This window comes from Camellia sinensis, chromosome 9, assembly GCF_055761805.1.
Source record: "Camellia sinensis isolate YWXY chromosome 9, ASM5576180v1, whole genome shotgun sequence".
Classification (NCBI taxonomy): Eukaryota; Viridiplantae; Streptophyta; class Magnoliopsida; order Ericales; family Theaceae; genus Camellia; species Camellia sinensis.
In genome coordinates this window covers 181,920,356-181,948,337 of record NC_138969.1, presented here as the reverse complement: position 1 = coordinate 181,948,337, position 27,982 = coordinate 181,920,356, and the positions used below count along the sequence as shown (strand labels likewise).

The 27,982-nt window shown below is 40.2% G+C and overlaps 4 protein-coding genes across 4 annotated transcripts; 3 read left to right on the top strand and 1 right to left on the bottom strand.

Annotated features, from left to right (window-relative positions):
- Nucleotides 1-3,476: 3,476 nt before the first annotated feature.
- LOC114257635 (cysteine-rich receptor-like protein kinase 15) lies at nucleotides 3,477-7,425 on the top strand. Its single transcript, XM_028197411.2, has 7 exons — nucleotides 3,477-4,373; nucleotides 4,664-4,783; nucleotides 5,427-5,617; nucleotides 5,827-6,037; nucleotides 6,123-6,360; nucleotides 6,695-6,845; nucleotides 6,939-7,425. Exons 1-7 carry the CDS (start codon nucleotides 3,599-3,601, stop codon nucleotides 7,239-7,241), a joined length of 1,989 nt encoding a protein of 662 aa, XP_028053212.2. The 5' UTR covers nucleotides 3,477-3,598; the 3' UTR covers nucleotides 7,242-7,425.
- A 451-nt stretch (nucleotides 7,426-7,876) lies between these two features.
- LOC114257636 (cysteine-rich repeat secretory protein 38-like) lies at nucleotides 7,877-8,521 on the top strand. The gene has a single exon (XM_028197412.2). It carries the CDS (start codon nucleotides 7,877-7,879, stop codon nucleotides 8,519-8,521), a length of 645 nt encoding a protein of 214 aa, XP_028053213.2.
- Nucleotides 8,522-15,014: 6,493 nt separating this feature from the next.
- Nucleotides 15,015-16,055, bottom strand: LOC145799961 (uncharacterized). Its single transcript, XM_082889612.1, has one exon. The coding sequence runs from the start codon at nucleotides 16,053-16,055 to the stop codon at nucleotides 15,015-15,017; it is 1,041 nt and encodes a 346-aa protein (XP_082745738.1).
- An 8,250-nt stretch (nucleotides 16,056-24,305) lies between these two features.
- On the top strand, nucleotides 24,306-25,346 carry LOC114321701 (uncharacterized). Its single transcript, XM_082889611.1, has one exon. The coding sequence runs from the start codon at nucleotides 24,306-24,308 to the stop codon at nucleotides 25,344-25,346; it is 1,041 nt and encodes a 346-aa protein (XP_082745737.1).
- The last annotated feature ends 2,636 nt before the right edge of the window (nucleotides 25,347-27,982 follow it).

Sequence of the window (27,982 nt, the reverse complement as noted above, 5' to 3'; positions counted from 1 at the left end):
TTTTTACGTCTAAATTTCCGTTAATTTTTTTAGACTCATAACCAATTTTAACCTCCATCTTGAATGAAATAATTAAATTGAAACTAGACTGTGCGTAGATTAAATTGTTCAATTGAAATTAAATGAACCAAATTGCGATTGGGATCAAAGTATAGAGATTAAAAGTGCAATATATTCACCCCGTTTGATTTTACTTTTCTGAGTTAGTTTTCAAAAATTTATTTTGAAAAGTGTATTTAGAAAATGGATTTAGAAAATTAACAATCAAAAGTCACATCAACACTGATCAAAGTGCATCTACAAAATCAAAGTGCATCCAGAAGTCACAAACCAAAGTGCATCCAGAAAATCCAGGATTTTGGAATTTTTTTTAGTTTTTGGATAACCAAACAGAAAGTCCAAATATTTCTAAAAATTGAATTCAAAGAACCAAACAGGTTCCTTTTCTTTTTTTCAGTAGTTGGCGGCTATAACTTAAACACTTGACCTCTTAGTCAAATGAAAGAAAATATTAGCTGTTTCTCAACAACTCTCCTAGTATTTAAAATACACTTCGAACTTTGTCCACACCAACTTTTCATAGTGTTGTAAAAAATAAAGAAGAAACGCCAAAAAGAATTTTGTTGATATTTTTTTTTAATTTTTTCTATTGCTTGCTTTTATAAAATTTGGTTGTTAACAAGTGGTCCTACCAAGTTGTCTCATGCTTACTCATACTGATAGATCTGGCCCAAGCATTCTTCTAGCAAAATAAAATGGAGCCTACAATGTCAAAGTCAATTTATATAAACAGTAGGCTAAGGATAATATTAGCAAAAATATCGCTTTTTATGTTGCAAACAACTATATGCGGCCAAGTCAATCTACATATTGTTCCCAACAATTTTGTTCTCTCTCTTTGATTTTATTTTAAGAAGTTTGGTGACTTTTATGGGATTTTTGGTGAAACTCCCTTTTTTTGTTCTTTTTTTAAGATAAATGACAACTTAATGAATTCTCCTTCAAAAAATCCATGAGTAAGAGAAGCCCAGCTCAGTAAGGACATTCTATAATTTGCATTTTTTTTGACCATATTGCCCTCATATATATATATATATATATATATATATCATTTATTTGAACAATCTTAGCTCATGCATACACCGATCTTGAAGACGATCTACGAAGTGAAGATGATTTGCGAAATCCATGAAGACGATCTCAAAGTTTGAAGATCTCACCGCCAACGATCTCACCCTTGGTCAACAATACACGATCTCACCATCCAAGATCAACACTCTCAATTAAATGAGAGATTACTTTGCAAAGCTGTATAAATCTGTTGTTATTTTTTATTTGTTTTTGTTGATTTGCCGAGTTCAATTAGGTGTTTGCTCTATTTTTGTTTGACAGAATGAGAGTAAAATTTTACTCTGGTTTGTGCTCTATTTTTGTTTGACAAAATGAGAGTAAAATTTTACTCTGGTTTGTGCTCTGTTTTTGTTTGACAGAATTAGAGTAAAATTTTACTCTGGTATGTATTCTGAGAGTAAAATTTTACTCTGGTTTGTGCTCTGTTTTTGTTTGACAGAATTAGAGTAAAATTTTACTCTGGTATGTATTCTGTTTTTGTTTGATAAAATGATAATAAAATTTTACTCTAGTGTTATCTATTCTGTTTTCTTAACATGCAAGTAAAATTTTACTTTATTTCAGAGTAAAATTTTACTGTATTTCAAAGTAAAATTTACTCTGAATTGAAAGTAAAATTTTACTGTGTTGTTGAATGTTTGTTTATGCAGTTTCTGATTTGTTTTCTTGTAAAATTTACTTTGAATCTTCAAGTAAAATTTTACTTTATTTCAGAGTAAAAATTTACTGTATTTCAGAGTAAAATTCACTTTGAATTTAAAGTAATATTTTATTGTGTTGTTGAATGTTTGTCTATGCAGTTTTTGATTTGTTTTCTAGTAAATTTTACTATATTTCAGAGTAAAATTTACTCTGAATCTTAAAGTAAAATTTTACCGTATTGTTGAATGTTTGTCTAGGCATAAGAGAATAAACTTTATTTTTCATTAACCAGAGTAAAATTTACTGTTGCGAAAACAGAGTACATACTAGATAAATGAATTATAGTTGAATTTTACTTTAGATCTATGAACAAACAAACAAAAAACTATCGATTTTTTATTGTAATATATCAATTTATCATTTTTTTGACATATATGAGGTCATTTTACCTCAGATCTGAAATTATCGATCTCAAACATGAGTTCATAGGCATCAAATCTGAGATAGTGATGGATTTTAATAGACGATTTCAAGATTTCGATTTTGTGAAATGGATTGAAGATGGAGATCAAAAGGGTTTAGGGTTTAGAAAGAGAGAAAATAAAGGGAAGAGAGAGGATACCAGTAATGTAGAGATAGAAAAGAAGAGAAATGGTTCAGCGAGGGTTTTGGATTATATTGAAGGGCATTTCAGCCTTTTCATCATATTTTTTTATTTGAAGTACTTTTAAAACTATTATTTTATTTAGTGGGTTTCACACAAAAATGCCCACATAGAAGGGGCTTTTCAACAAAAATCCTGACTTTTAATCACATTACCACTTGTAATGATGTTGAATTTTTTATTAAATTTACCGACTTTGGCCTCCTGCTCTATGATTTTGACAGGAATGTAAAACAAATTCAGTTATTTGAACTCGACTCGTGATCGATCTATTTAAAACTTATCGGAAACGGCTGAAGAGTATCCAAAAAAAAAAATTTATATTTTTTTATTTCGGATAGTCAAGATACGGGAAGGATATGTTCGGGATAGGGCAGGGGGCAGAAACATAATTTTCTTACAGATTTTAATAGGGGTCAAATTGTAAAATTATAAAGTTTAATGCAAGTAAAAAATACCAAAGATATGCCACTGCTTATTAAGTAAATGAAAGAACTCATGCTTGAAAAAATTACAAAATATATTTTTTACAAAACGTATTCACGCCGTATCCATATCCTACTTTTTTAGATTTTATCATATCGCCGTACCCATATCGTACCGTATCCATATCCTGTATCCGTATCGGTGCTTCCTAGCTGAACCAATTCTCAGTATTAGAACCCTACTAGTGGTACTTAATACAATGTAGTTAATTTGTAGTAAAAGCCAAAACTTGAAACGTCATCTGAAAATATTTATGCATTCTTTGAACAGTTTATTAACTTATTATTCAGAGTCTATCCATCTATGTTAGTTGATCAATTATTTTATTTAGTCTTACATGCTGGCCATGATTTTTCAAAGTTCCAAAATTCTTATTGTTAGTATTTTTTCAACCAATAAACACCTCCATGTAATCGTCAATGATCTTCAGAATCCAGACAAATTGATTGCGGTTATGAAGTTTCTGAGAAAATTATTGGTTGTCCCGTTGAAAACTTGTTGACGGACTTTTTCAATCCAAGGCTTATCTTCTCCTATAGTTCTGCTACAAATATAAAAATTGGTCACAAAACCGGGCACATAGTATATATTCTGTGTCTGGTTCTGTGACTCTTCTCCTATAGTTGTTCGATTACTATCTTATCTTTCAAGCTTTTTCGGGTAAAGTAGGAACAAATGAGATCTCATATGAGGAAGATTGACAAGGATGCACTTTCAGCAATAAATTTCTTAATGGTGTCTCTGTTTGTGATCTCCACCTCTGTTCGTGCAGAACCTAATTTCATATCTTGCGATGTTAGTCCTGCTAATTACACACAAAATAGCCCATTTGGGAACAATCTTAAGAGACTTCTTGAGTCTCTATGGTCGAACACTCCTCTAAGTCAAGGCTTCAACAGTACCGTATTCGGAAACAGTACTGATCAAGTTTATGGGCAAGCACTTTGCAGAGGGGATGTCACTCCTGAAGTGTGTCGGGATTGCGTTCAGAATGCAAGCCTGGAGATCATGACAGTGTGTTCAACCCAAAATGCAATTATATGGCATGAATTCTGTCAAGTTCAGTACTCATACCGGCCTTTCTATTCCTGGGATGGCTATACTGGAATGTATCCTGACTCGAATAAAGATGAGAAAAATATATCGGACAGTGTTGGTTTTGTTGTAGTTTTGAAGGATTTCATGAATAAACTCTCCGATCAAGCTGCATTTAATCCTTCTAACCTCATGTTTGCTACTGGTAAAACCAAAATTTCAACGAATGAAACGATTTATGGGTTTGTACAGTGCACAAGAGACATCTCTCGAAGCGACTGTAGAGTTTGTTTGAATTCTGAATTTGGAGACCTTGATGGGTGCTGTGATTATCGCCAAGGCGGTACTGTTTTAAGCAGAAACTGCAACATGAGGTTTCAGTTATATCCGTTTTACAACGAACCTACTGTCAATGGTAAGAAAATTGAATTTAAAATAGTTACTTTGTCTATGCTATTGCTTGTTGCCATATACTTGACGAAAACAAGAAAACCATATTGTTTGTCTAAAATCATTTGACTACTTCGCACAAATAACTCTCATATGGTTTCAATTTTGGGCCAAAATGATTTTAAAAAATTTTCCTAAAAAAGGTGTTTTCAATAAAATTTCCCCAAAAGAATTTGCCAAACATGTTTATTGTCATTAGTGCATACAATATATGAACTGAAATTGAGAACATAGATCTTTTGCCTAAACAAACAGGGAACAGAAAGAAGATTAAGGTGGCTATGCTAGTTACTGGTCCAACAACATTTGTGCTCGCAGGTCTTGCTGCTGGCTGCTATGTTATTCGGCATCAGCGAAGTAACCGAACACGAAAGGGTAAATTTACAAAACAGCAAGTTTAAAAGCACAGAAACCACACACAAAATCAGACACAGAACATGCGTTTTCTGTGTCTGGTTTTGCATTTTGTTTTTGTATTTCGAGACTTATTGTTGTCCAAATGCTTAATTACCAACACGCTACATTCCCATGTCTAGGACTGTGTAAACTACTGCTCCATCTGTAAAAATCGCACCAATCCGCACCATTTTATCTACTAACCGTGGATTAAACTTTAAAATTTATAATCTACTTTCAAAACCACTCTGCTCCGCTCCACTATAGCTAATACATATATATATTTTTAACGTCCAATAAAATATCAAAGTAAAATTGAGTATGAGAGAGATTTTTTTAATTTGTTACCAATTAATAGTTATATATATAAATAATATTATGTAAACTTAGTTTGTATTATATATATAAAAAAATATTATGCAAATTAGTGTTATATATTATGCAAATGCTTGATAATTGGTTAAGAATATTTTTCAATCCGTCAATCCGCCCCAAACCTTCCAAACCGCAATTTGGTTATCCGCCAATCCACCATTTGGTTTATAATTTTACTCTCAAATAGGCAAACCGCACCATATCAATGAAATAACTACCATTAACAGAAGAGTCTGCTGCCCTGCAGATGAGGAAAAAAGCCAAAGTGCGTTGTTACAAGAATTGGCAAACCCACCTAGTGTTGACATTAATCAAGAAGGTGAATTTGTCAGTTCTCAGGAACTGCCTTTCATGGAGTTGGCTACTATAAAGGCAGCCACGGGAAACTTTTCTGATACAAATAAGCTCGGACAAGGTGGGTTTGGCACTGTTTACAAGGTAACAACTTTTTCCCTGTTAGTGTGATCATTCCTGTAGTCTTCCAGATGGTTTTAAACAATAGGATCGGGGACACGTATTTGTACGGTCTTATAACAGCTGATATATTAGTTGTCCAAAATCTCAATACATATCATATCAATTGATATTATACAAATTTAGAGTCCTTTATCCTTTTTGATCAATAAATATTTAACTGAAATTTGTAGGGTATCTTGTGTGATGGCAAGGAAATAGCGGTCAAAAGGCTGTCGAGGAAATCATGGCAAGGATTAGAGGAGTTCAAGAATGAAGTCATACTAATAGCAAAACTTCAACATAGAAACCTTGTGAGGCTTGTGGGTTGTGGCATAGAGGGAGAAGAAAAGTTGCTCATATATGAATACATGCCCAACAAAAGCCTTGATCTCTTCATATTTGGTTTGTTCTTGCATCTTTTATTTATAGGCTTTCTTACAAAAAAAATTATCTTCTCAGGTAGCTTTAATTTTATATACAATTTCAGATTCAGAGAAGCGTGCAAAACTTCATTGGGATATACGCCTGAACATTATTCTTGGGATTGCTCGAGCACTACTTTATTTGCACGAAGACTCGAGGCTTAAAATCATACACAGGGATCTAAAGCCTAATAATGTTCTATTGGACCAAGAAATGGTCGCTAAGATATCAGATTTCGGAATGGCAAGGATTTTTGGTGAAAACCAAAATATAGCTAACACCAAAAGAGTTGTAGGAACATAGTAAGTTTATTCTTTCTCATAGTTTTAAATATTGGTTGATATTTATCAGTTTTCAGCCCTTACAATATCGATGAATAAAAATTACACCAACATTAACCAACTCCCAATACATATCGGTTCAAAAGTTGATATGACTACTATATATAAAGCTCTATAAAGCTATTTTTGGCTGTTGATGATTTAATACGTATCGTTCGCTACACCTGATATCGACCACAACAAATACCAATCGTGACACATTGCTATTTAAACCCTTGCTCTTTCCTTTATCCTTTCATTGAAACTACATATTTTAATTGAAAAGAAGATAAAATAATGATCATATTTGATACAGTGGATACATGGCTCCCGAGTATGCAATGGGTGGACTATTCTCTGTAAAATCTGATGTTTTCAGTTATGGAGTGATCTTGCTCGAGATCATTAGTGGGAAAAGAAACAGTGGCTTTTACCTTACAGAACATGCTCCGACACTCCTTGCCTATGTATGTGTTTTCAACCCCCTTTTCAACTACAAATACTCGAATAACTAGACTCTGACAACTACTCATTCAAATTAAAACTATGTGATTTTATAGGCATGGCGACTATGGAGCGATGGAAAAGAACTAGAATTTTTAGATCCATTGTTGGCGGGGTCATGCCCTGTGGCAGAAGTTGTAAGATGTATCCATATTGGGCTTCTATGTGTCCAAGAAGATCCAAAAGATAGACCAAATATGTCATCTGTGGTGGTTCTATTGGGAAGTGAATCAGCAACACTTCCTGAACCAAATCAACCTGCATTTTCTGTTAGCAGGGTTGCTCATATCGAACCATCTTCATCCACAGGTCCTTCTGTACAAAATCAAGTCAGTGTTTCTAGCGTATCAGCACGGTGAATGCTAAAAGGTTGTCACTTACTGTGATTTTTGTTGTGTGTTGTGATTGTAAATTGAAATAATTTTTGTAACATAGAAAGAAATATATGTAATATATGATAATTCATATAGTTGTGATCAATGGGAAAAGTGGTTTGTACCGTCCAATGCTAAAAGTAATGACAATTCATTTCTCTATTAAAAATAGGGAGTGGATCCCCTCCAATCCTTTATCCAGACTGAAGGGCCATGTTCGGATCTGTGGAGTTTTGTCTTAATAATTCAAACCGTTCATTTTATTAGGCATTTCATGTATATCAGTCACAAAAAAAATTACGGCGATCTGATAATTGTAGCATATTCAATTCATCACGTTTGTCACCAAAAAATGAATGGTCTATTTTTAAAAACACAATTGTTGTCTATATTTTTGGTGACAAAAGCATTAAATTAAAAATGTTACAATTATCAGCAATTTCTGCTCATATGTAAAAATTGGAAGGAAAAGAATGATGACTGTAGTTGTTCTCTCTACCCCATCAGGAACTGTGATTCCTCTGTTTTTTTCACTCCTGCTTGTTATTCAACACCCATTGATCATGGCACAACCCAAACACCTATACACTCTGTGTTCAACAAATACCACAAATTACACTATGGGTAGCCAGTTTGACAGCAACCTCAGACGCCTCCTCATCCAGTCTCTTTACAACAATGGTGGTGACTCCGTCTTCAACAATACACAAGGGGACGATCCTGACAACGTTTATGGTCTATTCCTCTGCAGAGGTGATGTTCGAGCCTGCGTCTGCCAGAATTGCATCGACATGGCCAGCAATGAGATTGTTAAAGATTGTCCCTTCAACAAAGCGGCAATTATACGGTATGATGAGTGTTTGATTCGCTGTTCTTACAGATCTTTCTTCTCTAAAGTAGATTCACAAGTACGGGTTTGCTTGGTGAATACAGAAAATATAACTGAGTTTGAGCCTGATAAATTCAATGAGATTTTGGGAAAAACTTTCTCTAATCTGAGTTTTGTGGCAACTTCCAATCCTTCGAATCGCATGTATGCAACAGGCAAAGCTAATGTCACAAGTTCTATGAGGTTGTATAGCATGGTGCAGTGTACCCCTGATTTGTCACCATTTGATTGCTGCGATTGCCTCTCTGATGCTATCTCGTACCTTTCTTCGTTATCGAAGGGAAAGATGGTAGGGAGAGTTCTTGTACCAAGCTGTAACATAGGGTATGATATTAAGGATATCTCTGTAACTAATGTAAAGATTGTGTATATCTAAACTACGTGATTGTGTATGTCTAAACTAGGAAGGTCTTCTCTATCACAGAAATTTAGGCTTAGAAGTAGGCTTGATTTGCTCATTGTATTTAGTATATAAAGATGTATTGTATGGTTGATAATATATACAATAAACTCTCTTCTCCTTTCATTACTTTTCTCATTCAATCTTCTTAAGAGTTCTACCCCTTCTTACAAGACCTGCCAATTGCAGCACAACCTATTGACAATGGCAACGATGGTGGCTGAAGCAGTGGTGAGCATTTGATTTTTAATGACATATTTCATATTCTCAATCTCAATTCACAAAGTAAGATCAAACATGATTAGGGGTAACAGGAGAAGGTTTGATCGGACTAACTGAGCTGACAGTTTCTTTTGTCTTTCCAAGCTTGAGTCCCAGAACTTGTCTACTCTAGCTCAGCCCGAGCTCGGCTAGTCCCCAATTGATCATAAATTTTAGCTATTTTATTTTTTATTTTTTATTTTTTACAGCTAGACTAGTTAATTTTTTAATGCTGGGTGTAATTGGCATTTTTTTCCACTACCGCTGATGTTGTCAGCACTGCCCACCACACAACCACTAGTAACTAGTGTGTTATTAGAAATTTAAAATATATATATATATATAATGAAATAAAAAAATCCTTAAGGTTTCATGCGTTTTACACTTTAACTTCTAGTGTTTTAATTTTGACAAATAAAACTCTGGAGTTCCATCCGTGTTTCAATGTGTTCCCCATCCATCTCTATTTGTGTAAGATGACGGAGAATCGTTTTGGGTGCCAAAAGGCAGCCCAAAATGCTGTCATTCACCACAACCCACCAATATAAGCCCCAATCGTGAATTGCTGCGATTATGGCAAGAAGATTCACCATGCTGGTGTAATTTCACCTACGATTGAGCACACACAGCTGGGGCTTGTGGTTTTTTTTCCTAATAGGATCAACCCACATGTGCTCGTGATACAAAAGTTCTATGTTAATTTTTTAATTGCTCTACACATTATTTATGTTGTGAGTGAAAGCTTTTGTTTATAATGTGATAAGGTCCAAATGCCAAAAAAACTGCATATTTTTTCCTTTCAAAAAATGTTTCCATTGATTCAAATTGAATGAAAATGGGCATGATTTAAATAGTGGCTAAAATTAAACCATTTGTTTTTAGAAGGTAGGAAAGGAAAAATAATTACAATCAGTATCAGCATAATTCTTTCAGCATTCCTAGTGCTATCTCTACTTGGTGCTTGTATCTACTACCAAAGGAGAAGGAAAAGAGCAAAGAAAGGTAACTACATTCTTTTAGCCATTGCCACAATCCTATTACATGTTTACAACCCAGTATGTCAATTTATTCTTCTTTTTGCCTGTGGAAGAGAAAGAAAACAGCCATGAAGTCCAATTACTCGACTTGGGAGGACAATTTGGTGATGACTACAACAGTAAAAAATTGCTAGGCAACAAGCACACAAATGTTAGAATAAGGCACACTCAGAAATCAATCACACATAGAAAGGAGACAAGATATTTACATGGTTCGGCAATTGCCTACGTCCACAGAGAGAAATTTCACTATAGAATTTTCCAGAGAGAGATTACAGAACTCACACTCACTTCCTCTCTATAGACTTACACACTCTCTTTGATTTTCTCTTACTCTGTTTGTGTTGTATTTCTTCCCTTCCTCATCATCTCAATTTATACACAAAAGAGAGAAAAACAAAGTCAAGAAACCGGAGAAAATTTATAACAAAAGGAAGAGAAAAAAAATGAGCTGGTCTTCCACCTTCCCTCTCCCCTCCTACTTCTTGACATGGAGCCAACCTTCATTAATTCCTCCATGTAGGCTGGAGCTAAAAATCTCACTTGAAGTCTATCCCGATCAGATTCTTGCAAACTTTCAGTTGGTCTTTGGTGAGAACCTTGGTTATCATGTCAGAAGGATTCTTGTCCGTGTGAATCTTCACCAGCTTCATCAGTTGCTTATCCATCACTTTTCATATCCAATGATACCGGACATCAATGTGCTTTGTACGTGAATGGTACATGGAATTCTTGCTCAGATCAATTGCACTCTCACTATCACAATGTACCTTGTATTCTTCCTGTTGTAGACCAAATTCTTAGAGAAACCACTTTAACCACAACATTTCCTTTTCAGCATCTGCGGCAGCAATGTACTCAGCCTGTGTTGTAGATAAAGCAACATACTTTTATAGTTTGGACTACCATGAAACAGCTCTCCTTGCAAAGGTGAACAGAAATCCTGATGTAGATTTTCTATCATCAAGATCACCTGCCATATCTGTAATAACCCTCACCACTGATTACTGATAACCCTACTGATTACTGCTAAACTGAGACCAAATATGATAAGTAATTGAATCGACTGAAATACTGAACTGACTGATTGAATGTACTAGTTTAAAAGCATTTCTATCTGTTTGACTGTTAAACTTATCTGTCCATGTTTTATGTTTTAAATCACGAATTGAAGGCCTTATCGGCGGCTGAATCTGAAATCGATTGATGTTTTATGATCATTAGAATTTATAAGATTTTATGGAGTATTTATTTGAAAAGTGATTTGGTATGATTAAATTAGATTGAATTGAGCTAAATTGCAATAGTTGGCTTAATTACCAACATGCCACTTAGTGGACCACTTAGGCAACACATATTTGAGCTTTATTATGCATTCAACAAAACATTTCATCAGCCTCTTTCCTTGTTATTGCCGACTAGAGAGAGAAATAGGGAGTTGGAGTGAATTCATCTTGTATTGCTTGGAAATTGAGAAGATTGGAAGAGTTTGTGATCAATTGAGCTTCTAGACTTGTATTTGAGAACTTAGGTAAGGAGTTCATCCTTTTAATTGTGAATTTAAGTTAGTCCTTGCATGTTTCATGCTAATTTGAAGAGTTGAGCCTAGAATTGGTTTAAATTGTTGCATTAGAGCTTGAATCATGCATGCATGTGTGCATTGTTGAGTTTGGAGGTTTGATTCCATGGAAATCTTGCATGCATGTTCATGTTTATGTTAAAGTTCATGATTTCATCTTGTTTTTGAAAGAATTGGCTCAATTGAGCTAGCTTTTGAAGCTTTGAAGTTGTGAATTCATGCATGTTACATTCACCATGTTCTTGAAATGTTGGTTGAAATTGGGTTTAATTCCCTCACCTTTGGGCCTTGATTTTATAAATTGAGCTTTGAATCATGTCATACTATGTATTTACAAGTGTTTTCCAGGAAATGGGCTGAAAGGAATTGAATTTGTTCCATTTAAAGTTGAACTTGAGCTTGAGGTTCAAATCTGGGCATTCCAGATTTTGAACTCACGCTCGAGCGGGGTGACTGGCACTCGAGCGTGAAATTCATGCTCCCAGCACTTTACACTGTTTTGAAGTCCACTCGAGCGGGGTAATTTACGCTTGAGCGGGACCTTGTGTCTTACGCTCGAGCGGGTGTCGAGCGCCCAATCGAGCGTGATTTTCACACATCCAGCACTTTTGACTGTTTTGCAGTACGCTCGAGCGGGTAAGTCTACGCTCGAGCGGAAACCTTTGTCTGCATGTCCGCTCGAGCTTTTCCGCTCGAGCGGAGTAACCTACGCTCAACCGTGAACCCTGTTTTCTAAAAATTCTGAAAATGCTTTTCAAGTGCATCTTTGCATCCTCATTTCATCCTAGGTATTCTGAAAATTCCTATGCCTAGTTTAAGGTATCTTAACGAGGATATAGATGTAGAACCACACCGAGGCAAATTAGGGATTAAGTTACTATTTTCCCAACTGTATAGCTTAGTGTGTGTTCACTCTGTAACTGTGTAGGGTTGGCACCTGAGGACGCGCTCTAGCTTAACTGTAGCCCAGATCTCTGTGAGTAACAACTGTGTAAAGATATGTTCAAATATGATTGTCTTCTGAACAATTGAACTGTACTGTTTTCTGAAATGATACTGTTACTGAATGAATGATGTCCTAATTGTGAACTGTATTGTGGCATCCTTAGCAACCTACTATTACTGTATTGTACTACTACTGTCACAGAGATCTCTGTCGGTTATGGCATCAATGCGACGTCGTTTTAGAATCCAAAACAAGAACATTTTTCTCACGTATGCCCAATGTTCTATTCCTAAAGAGAGATTATTAGAGAAAATTAGAGCGTGGTTCACCACCAGGGGTCCAAATTATGTGAGGGTTGCACATGAATTACATGAGGATGGGCAACCACATCTCCTTGCTCTTGTCCAGTTCCCATATCGTTTTCAGACGCAGGATCAACGGTTCTTCGACGTTACACACGATCGAAATAGTCGCCATTTCCATCCGAATGTACAGGGGGCATACAACCATCAGAATGTGCTGGAATACATCTCCAAACACGGGGATTACACGGAATGGGATGAATTCCGTGAGAGGAGCCGCTGCGTCTGCAACCCATTGCTGTATTGCTGCTGGAACGACCCATACTGTGTCTGTAAATGGATGAACATACGGCAATGGGGGATTAAATGAAATCCGGTCATAATTTGATGACAATTTGTCATAATTTAACCAGAAACATTTTGGGTCGCCATTTCGTACCACTGCTAGTGCTTCGTCCTTGGTGTCGGCTGCAAGTGCATCCCGGTATATATTGTCTTTGTTATTCTGGTTAGCGCAGCGGCTCCTCTCACGGAATTCACCCCATTCCGTGTAATCCCCGTGTTTGGAGATGTATTCCAGCACATTCTGATGGTTGTATGCCCCCTGTACATTCGGATGGAAATGGCGACTATTTCGATCGTGTGTAACGTCGAAGAACCGTTGATCCTGCGTCTGAAAACGATATGGGAACTGGACAAGAGCATGGAGATGTGGTTGCCCATCCTCATGTAATTCATGTGCAACCCTCACATAATTTGGACCCCTGGTGGTGAACAACGCTCTAATTTTCTCTAATAATCTCTCTTTAGGAATAGAACATTGGGCATACGTGAGAAAAATGTTCTTGTTTTGGATTCTAAAACGGCGTCGCATTGATGCCATAACTCACTCTCGATGACGTCACTTACTCTCTCGGATGACGCAAGTCACTCTCTGAAAAACTTTACTGGTGGAAGAGAGTTAGGGAGTGAGTTATATAGGTGCCCAGGAGCGTCCCACTAATATTACCTGGGACGCTCCCCTCGCGCCACGTGTCGTCCCCCGATTGGTGCTCCCTTCCGCATTTTGAGGCGTGTTGTCGGCTAGTGTCTCCGCTCCGCGCCCAGATCTGCGGCCAGGCTTAAAAATCTAAAAAGGCAAGCGCCGCTCCTAGATCTGCTCTTAGATCTGCGGCCAGGATTAAAACTCGAAAAAGGCAAGCGCAGGCGGGAATTTTGTATATAAGCCAAAATAATTGGGGGTTTGAATTATTTTGCAAATGGATCGCGGAGATCTAGGCCAATTTCGGCGGTTGATTTTAAAATACGAGCCGGATCTATTACTGCTGCATTGGTCCTTGTTGGTCGTCGGCGAAAACAACGCCGAACATTTAATCCAGCTCATCAACGCCTTACAGCGGCAAGAAGATGCTCTATTCGCCGGTATGAAAGCGGTTTCCGAACTAGAAACCCAAGCGACGTCGGACATATATTCCGTCGCTGATGTCTGCTACATCACCGCGCCTTCAAAAAATCAGCCCGTGCGTTCTGGTTCTAGATGTGTAGATAATAAAAAATAATTGTAAATTATTATTCTGTAATTGTCTTAATCGCAATAAAATTTGGGCCTTCTCTCTAGTGTCCACTTCTTTCATAGTTTGGATGGGCCTATGTTTATTGGGCCGCGTTGCTTACTGATGGGCCTATCTCTAGTGTGCTGATGTACCATATGTCTGGGCCTATTTTAAAATAACTAATAAACATTAAATGGGCCTCATTGTTGTAATTGGGCCGTTAGTTTGTTTACCAATTACAGCCCATTTACCCAGCTTAAACCTGCTCAGAAATGGAATTTATTAAGACGCATAAATTCAATAAAACTGCATTTTTATTTAATCATAAAAATTTACATAAATATTGTCCCATCGCCAATATTTTACATAATATGAAAGCTCGTCGAGTACAATGGTCAGTGCGAGACAATAGTTTACAGGGCTAATAATCCCAAAGCTGGATAATTTGATCCTCATCCTGCGTGCAATAAGCTGGGTAAATACAGTCTCCGAGAGGCTTTTGCGACCAGGGGCTGTCAGCCACGTATACATTGTCGCTGTAAACGTCCGGATTCCCAATGCTTTCCGGAGGTTGTAGTTGAACAGGCACTCTATTTTGTACACTCCCTCGTTGCCCGGCATGGAGAAGTCCACTGCTCTGAACCATATCGGGTTCGTCAAAGTGTCGTAGAAGACCCCTGATAGCGTCTTCTCTCTCCAATGGATGTGGTTCGATACATCCGTTGACGTGGAATAACGAACACCCGCATTGGAAGTGGAATATCTTCCTGCGTTGGGCCTTCTTCTTCGCATTATGATGCCTCTTCTTGATTGGCTCTGGCGAACAGGGGCTCGTCGATTGTGTAGAATTCTGCGTTTCGGATCGTCCACGCTTTGAGCCCGGTGTGTTCATGTTTTTCCAAAAACTCTTTGTAACTAGAATCCGCTCCAGGGTTGCATAATATAATACTTGGGATCCCGCCCGTTATTTTCTTTGGGCGGGCATATTTACAATTTGAAAAAAAGTCCCGTTGCGCTCCAATAAACTCGCGCCAGTGTTTTAAATATTGTGGGGCCACATCATCAATTATGTTGTAGAAAGCGTCGTTCTTGTGGTCCCTCAAGTCGATGTGGCCTGAATAATAATTATGTGGTCCCAAAGACCGGGCCCAACATGTTTTCCCAATTCTAGATGGGCCTTCAATTATAATGCTCTTGGGCCTATGCGGTCTTTGGGCTTCATCTCTTATATTGTCTGCAACCCATTGCTGTATTGCTGCTGGAACGACCCATACTGTGTATGTAAATGGATGAACATACGGCAATGGGGGATTAAATGAAATCCGGTCATAATTTGATGACAATTTGTCATAATTTAACCAGAAACATTTTGGGTCGCCATTTCGTACCACTGCTAGTGCTTCGTCCTTGGTGCCGGCTGCAAGTGCATCCCGGTATATATTGTCTTTGTTATTCTGGTTAGCGCAGCGGCTCCTCTCACGGAATTCACCCCATTCCGTGTAATCCCCGTGTTTGGAGATGTATTCCAGCACATTCTGATGGTTGTATGCCCCCTGTACATTCGGATGGAAATGGCGACTATTTCGATCGTGTGTAACGTCGAAGAACCGTTGATCCTGCGTCTGAAAACGATATGGGAACTGGACAAGAGCATGGAGATGTGGTTGCCCATCCTCATGTAATTCATGTGCAACCCTCACATAATTTGGACCCCTGGTGGTGAACAACGCTCTAATTTTCTCTAATAATCTCTCTTTAGGAATAGAACATTGGGCATACGTGAGAAAAATGTTCTTGTTTTGTATTCTAAAACGACGTCGCATTGATGCCATAACTCACTCTCGATGACGTCACTTACTCTCTCGGATGACGCAAGTCACTCTCTGAAAAACTTTACTGGTGGAAGAGAGTTAGGGAGTGAGTTATATAGGTGCCCAGGAGCGTCCCACTAATATTACCTGGGACGCTCCCCCCGCGCCACGTGTCGTCCCCCGATTGGTGCTCCCTTCCGCATTTTGAGGCGTGTTGTCGGCTAGTGTCTCCGCTCCGCGCCCAGATCTGCGGCCAGGATTAAAAATCTAAAAAGGCAAGCGCCGCTCCTAGATCTGCTCTTAGATCTGCGGCCAGGATTAAAACTCGAAAAAGGCAAGCGCAGGCGGGAATTTTGTATATAAGCCAAAATAATTGGGGGTTTGAATTATTTTGCAAATGGATCGCGGAGATCTAGGCCAATTTCGGCGGTTGATTTTAAAATACGAGCCGGATCTATTACTGCTGCATTGGTCCTTATTGGTCGTCGGCGAAAACAACGCCGAACATTTAATCCGGCTCATCAACGCCTTACAGCGGCAAGAAGATGCTCTATTCGCCGGTATGAAAGCGGTTTCCGAACTAGAAACCCAAGCGACGTCGGACATATATTCCGTCGCTGATGTCTGCTACATCACCGCGCCTTCAAAAAATCAGCCCGTGCGTTCTGGTTCTAGATGTGTAGATAATAAAAAATAATTGTAAATTATTATTCTGTAATTGTCTTAATCGCAATAAAATTTGGGCCTTCTCTCTAGTGTCCACTTCTTTCATAGTTTGGATGGGCCTATGTTTATTGGGCCGCGTTGCTTACTGATGGGCCTATCTCTAGTGCACTGATGTACCATATGTCTGGGCCTATTTTAAAATAACTAATAAACATTAAATGGGCCTCATTGTTGTAATTGGGCCGTTAGTTTGTTTACCAATTACAGCCCATTTACCCAGCTTAAACCTGCTCAGAAATGGAATTTATTAAGACGCATAAATTCAATAAAACGGCATTTTTATTTAATCATAAAAATTTACATAAATATTGTCCCATCGCCAATATTTTACATAATATGAAAGCTCGTCGAGTACAATGGTCAGTGCGAGACAATAGTTTACAGGGCTAATAATCCCAAAGCTGGATAATTTGATCCTCATCCTGCGTGCAATAAGCTGGGTAAATACAGTCTCCGAGAGGCTTCTGCGACCAGGGGCTGTCAGCCACGTATACATTGTCGCTGTAAACGTCCGGATTCCCAATGCTTTCCGGAGGTTGTAGTTGAACAGGCACTCTATTTTGTACACTCCCTCGTTGCCCGGCATGGAGAAGTCCACTGCTCTGAACCATATCGGGTTCGTCAAAGTGTCGTAGAAGACCCCTGATAGCGTATTCTCTCTCCAATGGATGTGGTTCGATACATCCGTTGACGTGGAATAACGAACACCCGCATTGGAAGTGGAATATCTTCCTGCGTTGGGCCTTCTTCTTCGCATTATGATGCCTCTTCTTGATTGGCTCTGGCGAACAGGGGCTCGTCGATTGTGTAGAATTCTGCGTTTCGGATCGTCCACGCTTTGAGCCCGGTGTGTTCATGTTTTTCCAAAAACTCTTTGTAACTGGAATCCGCTCCAGGGTTGCATAATATAATACTTGGGATCCCGCCCGTTATTTTCTTTGGGCGGGCATATTTACAATTTGAAAAAAAGTCCCGTTGCGCTCCAATAAACTCGCGCCAGTGTTTTAAATATTGTGGGGCCACATCATCAATTATGTTGTAGAAAGCGTCGTTCTTGTGGTCCCTCAAGTCGATGTGGCCTGAATAATAATTATGTGGTCCCAAAGACCGGGCCCAACATGTTTTCCCAATTCTAGATGGGCCTTCAATTATAATGCTCTTGGGCCTATGCGGTCTTTGGGCTTCATCTCTTATATTGTCTACAACCCATTGCTGTATTGCTGCTGGAATGACCCATACTGTGTCTGTAAATGGATGAACATACGGCAATGGGGGATTAAATGAAATCCGGTCATAATTTGATGGCAATTTGTCATAATTTAATCAGAAACATTTTGGGTCGCCATTTCGTACCACTGCTAGTGCTTCGTCCTTGGTGCCGGCTGCAAGTGCATCCCGGTATATATTGTCTTTGTTATTCTGGTTAGCGCAGCGGCTCCTCTCACGGAATTCACCCCATTCCGTGTAATCCCCGTGTTTGGAGATGTATTCCAGCACATTCTGATGGTTGTATGCCCCCTGTACATTCGGATGGAAATGGCGACTATTTCGATCGTGTGTAACGTCGAAGAACCGTTGATCCTGCGTCTGAAAACGTTATGGGAACTGGACAAGAGCATGGAGATGTGGTTGCCCATCCTCATGTGCGAGACAACGGATGTATGGGGCATCAATGGCTAATGTTCTTATATATCTTATTTCATGGAGTTGGGAGAATAATTAATTTAAAACGCGTTGTCTAAAACGACGTCGCATTGATGCCATAACTCACTCTTGATGACGTCACTTACTCTCTCGGATGACGCAAGTCACTCTCTGAAAAACTTTACTGGTGGAAGAGAGTTAGGGAGTGAGTTATATAGGTGCCCAGGAGCGTCCCACTAATATTACCTGCGACGCTCCCCCCGCGCCACGTGTCGTCCCCCGATTGGTGCTCCCTTCCGCATTTTGAGGCGTGTTGTCGGCTAGTGTCTCCGCTCCGCGCCCAGATCTGCGGCCAGGATTAAAAATCTAAAAAGGCAAGCGCAAGCGGGAAATTTGAATTTAAAGGCAAGCGCAAGCTGAGGGTGTAAACAGTTAACCTACGTATGGCCCACGCTTTGATTTTTCTGCATCATGGGTGATCTGTTATTATTCTGTGCCATACGTTATACAGGAACCTGATTTAAACATGGTTAACTGTTCATGTTGACCCATGTCACGGTCAACATATTACGCCTATAAAATATAATCGATGTGATGCATTTAATGGTGGGTTCCTGATCATCGATTATGGCGACTACGTTCCGATTTTCGCAACGGCGTCCATATACCGCCAGAACTAAATTAAATTTTAGTCGCCGTTGGACAACCTCCAGCAGATCTGGTGTTTCTGGTCGAAGTTATTTTAAACTACGGAAACATAGTTATTACAAAAAAAAACGATTCACGTCTAAATCGTTGTGTGATTCCATCTGGAGGATTGACGATTTCCTCCCGTATGATGAGCCTCAGTTTTTCCATTTCGATTTGCCGGAGGTTGGTACTGAAAGGGATGAACGACTATCCCGAAAATTGAAGCTGTTAGGCCTGTACATCCAGGGTGTAGTTTTACGTCAAACTGGCGGTCTCTCCGAAGTTGCAGTTGATACGCCTGGTCTCGAAAGCGACATGCGTGATGCCCCTACTCAGACTGTGGAACAAACTGTGGCCATTGATCCATCTGCTATACTTGACAATGGACAGTGTGAATTTGTCGTTGTGTTGGATTGGTTTCCTAATCCTGCGTATACGCCAAAGTTTGAAGATGTTTTTCTGTGGTCCAGTGGTGACCCACGAACTGGTTGTATGGTCAGGGGCACGGAAATAGACCGTTTTGTTGTATTGCGGCGTGTCCCCGTTGCAATGCTGCCGCAATCGAATGAATATCCAGTTGTTAGCCGTCAAGGCGTTAAAACATTTATCAACATCGGAAAAAATGTTGTGTCCGAATTCCGAGATAGTTTAGGCCAACTGAACGGCGCGTACAATAATATTGTAAAAAACGCAATTATTTGTTATTTTGTGTGGGAATGTCGCACAAAGTCGATTGTAAGCGTGCATTTGAATTGTAGATTGAAATATTGTTACTAGTAAAATAATTTCTTATTAATACAAATATTTGTTACAAATTATTTTACAATTGTCTCCGTTGTACATTTGCTTTCTGGGCTGATGTGGATCCTTCCAGTGCGGCTTTTACAGCTTCTCCTATTAATTTAGCCGCGTCGTCCGTAGTGAGTCTTGATGATTCTGAGTTATTGGATCCGGCCTCGCTTACTGATGGGCCTATGTCAACTGGGCCGCTAGGCTGATTATTTAGGCCAGAGTTGATTAATGATGGGCCGTGGGTCGGCAAAATTATGTCCCGCCGACTGAATGATTGAGGCCCATCCCGAATTGAACTTGCTGGCATTCGTGCTGCCATTATTCTTTGGGCCGTTGAACCGTATTGGCCCATCGGTGCTGACAATGTCTTTGTGGATCGAAAATGTGATTCGGAATTGCTGCGTGTTAGTCTTGCCTTCGTCACTTTGCGCTCCACGTGCCAAATATCCACGTGGCTGTTGTTGAATACCTTGGACAAAACAGTTATTAATGGCGGCCGATAAGTAATTTCCTCTGGGAACGATGATGTTTGGAAAGCCAATGTTGCTTTCATTTTGCAATATTTCACATCATCGTTGATGTTTGTTTGTAGCAATTTGTAGGACCCTGTCCATGGACATCCTTTTTTATCTGCGGCAGCATAGGCGTTTCCAAAATATGTTATGTCTACTGGGCATGTAACTGGAAACGTAAAGCGGGCCTGTAATTGATCATCTGCCCGTAGCCGTGTGTCTCGTATTTCGACTTCCACACGGCCGGTGGAATTAAACGGACACTGTGGCCTGTAGCTTAGCTTGCATTTGTCAATCATCATAGACTTAAACGTGAGTTTTTGCCACATTGTATCGCCTATCTTTGGATTATAGATTGGTATGTTGGATACCGGCACGTTTGATGTCGCGTCTATGATTTGGGTTTCCAAATCACCCTCTTCATTTTCATGGAGATTATCTGTAAGATCGGCTTGCTGTATTTCTTCAGACATTATGATAGCGCAGTGATATGTTAGAATTGTCAGGCACACAATTCTCGTATGGGGCATCAATGGCTAATGTTCTTATATATCTTATTTCATGGAGTTGGGAGAATAATTAATTTAAAACGCGTTGTCTAAAACGACGTCGCATTGATGCCATAACTCACTCTCGATGACGTCACTTACTCTCTCGGATGACGCAAGTCACTCTCTCAAAAACTTTACTGGTGGAAGAGAGTTAGGGAGTGAGTTATATAGTTGCCCAGGAGCGTCCCACTAATATTACCTGGGACGCTCCCTCCGCGCCACATGTCGTCCCCCGATTGGTGCTCCCTTCCGCATTTTGAGGCGTGTTGTCGGCTAGTGTCTCCGCTCCGCGCCCAGATCTGCGGCCAGGATTAAAAATCTAAAAAGGCAAGCGCAAGCGGGAAATTTGAATTTAAAGGCAAGCGCAAGCTGAGGGTGTAAACAGTTAACCTACGTATGGCCCACGCTTTGATTTTTCTGCATCATGGGTGATCTGTTATTATTCTGTGCCATACGTTATACAGGAACCTGATTTAAACATGGTTAACTGTTCATGTTGACCCATGTCACGGTCAACATATTACGCCTATAAAATATAATCGATGTGATGCATTTAATGGTGGGTTCCTGATCATCGATTATGGCGACTACGTTCCGATTTTCGCAACGGCGTCCATATACCGCTAGAACTAAATTAAATTTTAGTCGCCGTTGGACAACCTCCAGCAGATCTGGTGTTTCTGGTCGAAGTTATTTTAAACTACGGAAACATAGTTATTACAAAAAAAAAAAACGATTCACGTCTAAATCGTTGTGTGATTCCATCTGGAGGATTGACGATTTCCTCCCGTATGATGAGCCTCAGTTTTTCCATTTCGATTTGCCGGAGGTTGGTACTGAAAGGGATGAACGACTATCCCGAAAATTGAAGCTGTTAGGCCTGTACATCCAGGGTGTAGTTTTACGTCAAACTGGCGGTCTCTCCGAAGTTGCAGTTGATACGCCTGGTCTCGAAAGCGACATGCGTGATGCCCCTACTCAGACTGTGGAACAAACTGTGACCATTGATCCATCTGCTATACTTGACAATGGACAGTGTGAATTTGTCGTTGTGTTGGATCGGTTTCCTAATCCTGCGTATACGCCTAAGTTTGAAGATGTTTTTCTGTGGTCCAGTGGTGACCCACGAACTGGTTGTATGGTCAGGGGCACGGAAATAGACCGTTTTGTTGTATTGCGGCGTGTCCCCGTTGTAATGCCGCCGCAATCGAATGAATATCCAGTTGTTAGCCGTCAAGGCGTTAAAACATTTATCAACATCGGAAAAAATGTTGTGTCCGAATTCCGAGATAGTTTAGGCCAACTGAACGGCGCGTACAATAATATTGTAAAAAACGCAATTATTTGTTATTTTGTGTGGGAATGTCGCACAAAATCGATTGTAAGCGCGCATTTGAATTGTAGATTGAAATATTGTTACTAGTAAAATAATTTCTTATTAATACAAATATTTGTTACAAATTATTTTACAATTGTCTCCGTTGTACATTTGCTTTCTGGGCTGATGTGGATCCTTCCAGTGCGGCTTTTTCAGCTTCTCCTATTAATTTAGCCGCGTCGTCCGTAGTGAGTCTTGATGATTCTGAGTTATTGGATCCGGCCTCGCTTACTGATGATTCTGAGCGTCCCACTAATATTACCTGGGACGCTCCCCCCGCACCACGTGTCGTCCCCCGATTGGTGCTCCCTTCCGCATTTTGAGGCGTGTTGTCGGCTAGTGTCTCCGCTCTGCGCCCAGATCTGCGGCCAGGATTAAAAATCTAAAAAGGCAAGCGCCGCTCCTAGATCTGCTCTTAGATCTGCGGCCAGGATTAAAACTCGAAAAAGGCAAGCGCAGGCAATAATTTTGTATATAAGCCAAAATAATTGGGGGTTTGAATTATTTTGCAAATGGATCACGGAGATGTAGGCCAATTTCGGCGGTTGATTTTAAAATACGAGCCGGATCTATTACTGCTGCATTGGTCCTTGTTGGTCGTCGGCGAAAACAACGCCGAACATTTAATCCGGCTCATCAACGCCTTACAGCGGCAAGAAGATGCTCTATTCGCCGGTATGAAAGCGGTTTCCGAACTAGAAACCCAAGCGACGTCGGACATATATTCCGTCGCTGATGTCTGCTACATCACCGCGCCTTCAGAAAATCAGCCCGTGCGTTCTGGTTCTAGATGTGTAGATAATAAAAAATAATTGTAAATTATTATTCTGTAATTGTCTTAATCGCAATAAAATTTGGGCCTTCTCTCTAGTGTCCACTTCTTTCATAGTTTGGATGGGCCTATGTTTATTGGGCCGCGTTGCTTACTGATGGGCCTATCTCTAGTGGGCTGATGTACCATATGTCTGGGCCTATTTTAAAATAACTAATAAACATTAAATGGGCCTCATTATTGTAATTGGGCCGTTAGTTTGTTTACCAATTACAGCCCATTTACCCAGCTTAAACCTGCTCAGAAATGGAATTTATTAAGACGCATAAATTCAATAAAACTGCATTTTTATTTAATCATAAAAATTTACATATATATTGTCCCGTCGCCAATATTTTACATAATATGAAAGCTCGTCGAGTACAATGGTCAGTGCGAGACAATAGTTTACAGGGCTAATAATCCCAAAGCTGGATATTTTGATCCTCATCCTGCGTGCAATAAGTTGGGTAAATACAGTCTCCGAGAGGCTTCTGCGACCAGGGGCTGTCAGCCACGTATACATTGTCGCTGTAAACGTCCGGATTCCCAATGCTTTCCGGAGGTTGTAGTTGAACAGGCACTCTATTTTGTACACTCCCTCGTTGCCCGGCATGGAGAAGTCCACTGCTCTGAACCATATCGGGTTCGTCAAAGTGTCGTAGAAGACCCCTGATAGCGTCTTCTCTCTCCAATGGATGTGGTTCGATACATCTGTTGAAGCAGTAATAGATCCGGCTCGTATTTTAAACTCAACCGCCGAAATTGGCCTAGATCTCCGCGATCCATTTGCAAAATAATTCAAACCCCCAATTATTTTGGCTTATATACAAAATTCCCGCCTGCGCTTGCCTTTTTCGAGTTTTAATCCTGGCCGCAGATCTAAGTGCAGATCTAGGAGCGGCGCTTGCCTTTTTAGATTTTTAATCCTGGCCGCAGATCTGGGCGCGGAGCGGAGACACTAGCCGACAACACGCCTCAAAATGCGGAAGGGAGCACCAATCGGGGGACGACACGTGGCGCGGGGGGGGAGCGTCCCAGGTAATATTAGTGGGACGCTCCTGGGCACCTATATAACTCACTCCCTAACGCTCTTCCACCAGTAAAGTTTTTCAGAGAGTGACTTGCGTCATCCGAGAGAGTAAGTGACGTCATCGAGAGTGAGTTATGGCATCAATGCGACGTCGTTTTAGAATCCAAAACAAGAACATTTTTCTCACGTATGCCCAATGTTCTATTCCTAAAGAGAGATTATTAGAGAAAATTAGAGCGTTGTTCACCACCAGGGGTCCAAATTATGTGAGGGATGCACATGAATTACATGAGGATGGGCAACCACATCTCCATGCTCTTGTCCAGTTCCCATATCGTTTTCAGACGCAGGATCAACGGTTCTTCGACGTTACACACGATCGAAATAGTCGCCATTTTCATCCAAATGTACAGGGGGCATACAACCATCAGAATGTGCTGGAATACATCTCCAAACACGGGGATTACACGGAATGGGGTGAATTCCGTGAGAGGAGCCGCTGCGCTAACCAGAATAACAAAGACAATATATACCGGGATGCACTTGCAGCCGGCACCAAGGACGAAGCACTAGCAGTGGTACGAAATGGCGACCCAAAATGTTTCTGGTTAAATTATGACAAATTGCCATCAAATTATGACCGGATTTCATTTAATCCCCCATTGCCGTATGTTCATCCATTTACAGACACAGTATGGGTCGTTCCAGCAGCAATACAACAATGGGTTGCAGACAATATAAGAGATGAAGCCCAAAGACCGCATAAGCCCAAGAGCATTATAATTGAAGGCCCATCTAGAATTGGGAAAACATGTTGGGCCCGGTCTTTGGGACCACATAATTATTATTCAGGCCACATCGACTTGAGGGACCACAAGAACGACGCTTTCTACAACATAATTGATGATGTGGCCCCACAATATTTAAAACACTGGCGCGAGTTTATTGGAGCGCAACGGGACTTTTTTTCAAATTGTAAATATGCCCGCCCAAAGAAAATAACGGGCGGGATCCCAAGTATTATATTATGCAACCCTGGTGCGGATTCCAGTTACAAAGAGTTTTTGGAAAAACATGAACACACCGGGCTCAAAGCGTGGACGATCCGAAACGCAGAATTCTACACAATCGACGAGCCCCTGTTCGCCAGAGCCAATCAAGAAGAGGCATCATAATGCGAAGAAGAAGGCCCAACGCAGGAAGATATTCCACTTCCAATGCGGGTGTTCATTATTCCACGTCAACGGATGTATCGAACCACATCCATTGGAGAGAGAAGACGCTATCAGGGGTCTTCTACGACACTTTGACGAACCCGATATGGTTCAGAGCAGTGGACTTCTCCATGCCGGGCAACGAGGGAGTGTACAAAATAGAGTGCCTGTTCAACTACAACCTCCGGAAAGCATTGGGAATCCGGACGTTTACAGCGACAATGTATACGTGGCTGACAGCCCCTGGTCGCAGAAGCCTCTCGGAGACTGTATTTACCCAGCTTATTGCACGCAGGATGAGGATCAAATTATCCAGCTTTGGGATTATTAGCCCTGTAAACTATTGTCTCGCACTGACCATTGTACTCGACGAGCTTTCATATTATGTAAAATATTGGCGACGGGACAATATTTTTGTAAATTTTTATGATTAAATAAAAATGCAGTTTTATTGAATTTATGCGTCTTAATAAATTCCATTTCTGAGCAGGTTTAAGCTGGGTAAATGGGCTGTAATTGGTAAACAAACTAACGGCCCAATTACAACAATGAGGCCCATTTAATGTTTATTAGTTATTTTAAAATAGGCCCAGACATATGGTACATCAGCCCACTAGAGATAGGCCCATCAGTAAGCAACGCGGCCCAATAAACATAGGCCCATCCAAACTATGAAAGAAGTGGACACTAGAGAGAAGGCCCAAATTTTATTGCGATTAAGACAATTACAGAATAAGAATTTACAATTATTTTTTATTATCTACACATCTAGAACCAGAACGCACGGGCTGATTTTCTGAAGGCGCGGTGATGTAGCAGACATCAGCGACGGAATATATGTCCGACGTCGCTTGGGTTTCTAGTTCGGAAACCGCTTTCATACCGGCGAATAGAGCATCTTCTTGCCGCTGTAAGGCGTTGATGAGCCGGATTAAATGTTCGGCGTTGTTTTCGCCGACGACCAACAAGGACCAATGCAGCAGTAATAGATCCGGCTCGTATTTTAAAATCAACCACCGAAATTGGCCTAGATCTCCGCGATCCATTTGCAAAATAATTCAAACCCCCAATTATTTTGGCTTATATACAAAATTCCCGCCTGCGCTTGCCTTTTTCGAGTTTTAATCCTGGCCGCAGATCTAAGAGCAGATCTAGGAGCGGCGCTTTCCTTTTTAGATTTTTAATCCTGGCCGCAGATCTGGGCGCGGAGCGGAGACACTAGCCGACAGCACGCCTCAAAATGCGGAAGGGAGCACCAATCGGGGGACGACACGTGGCGCGGGGGGAGCGTCCCAGGTAATATTAGTGGGACGCTCCTGGGCACCTATATAACTCACTCCCTAACTCTCTTCCACCAGTAAAGTTTTTCAGAGAGTGACTTGCGTCATCCGAGAGAGTAAGTGACGTCATCGAGAGTGAGTTATGGCATCAATGCGACGTCGTTTTAGAATCCAAAACAAGAACATTTTTCTCACGTATGCCCAATGTTCTATTCCTAAAGAGAGATTATTAGAGAAAATTAGAGCGTTGTTCACCACCAGGGGTCCAATTGATTGAGCACACCAATCGAGAGTGATTTTCACACATCCAGCACTTTTGACTGTTTTGCAGTACGCTCGAGCGGGTAAGTCTACGCTCGAGCGGAAACCTTTGTCTGCATGTCCGCTCGAGCTTTTCCGCTCGAGCGGAGTAACCTACGCTCAACCGTGAACCCTGTTTTCTAAAAATTCTGAAAATGCTTTTCAAGTGCATCTTTGCATCCTCATTTCATCCTAGGTATTCTGAAAATTCCTATGCCTAGTTTAAGGTATCTTAACGAGGATATAGATGTAGAACCACACCGAGGCAAATTAGGGATTAAGTTACTATTTTCCCAACTGTATAGCTTAGTGTGTGTTCACTCTGTAACTGTGTAGGGTTGGCACCTGAGGACGCGCTCTAGCTTAACTGTAGCCCAGATCTCTGTGAGTAACAACTGTGTAAAGATATGTTCAAATATGATTGTCTTCTGAACAATTGAACTGTACTGTTTTCTGAAATGATACTGTTACTGAATGAATGATGTCCTAATTAATTGTGAACTGTATTGTGGCATCCTTAGCAACCTACTGTTACTGTATTGTACTGCTACTGTCACAGAGATCTCTGTCGGTTCCCATGTTGGAACCACTACTGTTTACTGATATGATGGCCATCAACTGACTGTTCGGTCTGATAAGACCTACTGTACTGTTTTGTTACTAGATGTACCACATATGACTGTAATGACTGAATAACTGATATACTGATTGAAATGATTGCTTTCAATACTGTAAGGGCATTCATTCTTAACCTCTTTACGCATTATGTTATTCACTGGGCTTTAGCTCACTGCTCATATATATATGTAGGTGTTCAGGCACCGGACCGTTGCTAGAAGCGTCGGGGTAAACTCTAGTTTTGTCAAGCCAACCTATGTGCCTCACTGCGAGGTTTTGAGTCCGTTCAAGCTAAGGCTATGGGGGTGTTTTAGTTTCCCCCTTTCTGTTCTGTTTTTGTATAGACTGTATACACTTTTACTGTACTGTTTTAATAAGGATTAAGTCTCTGTCCTGATC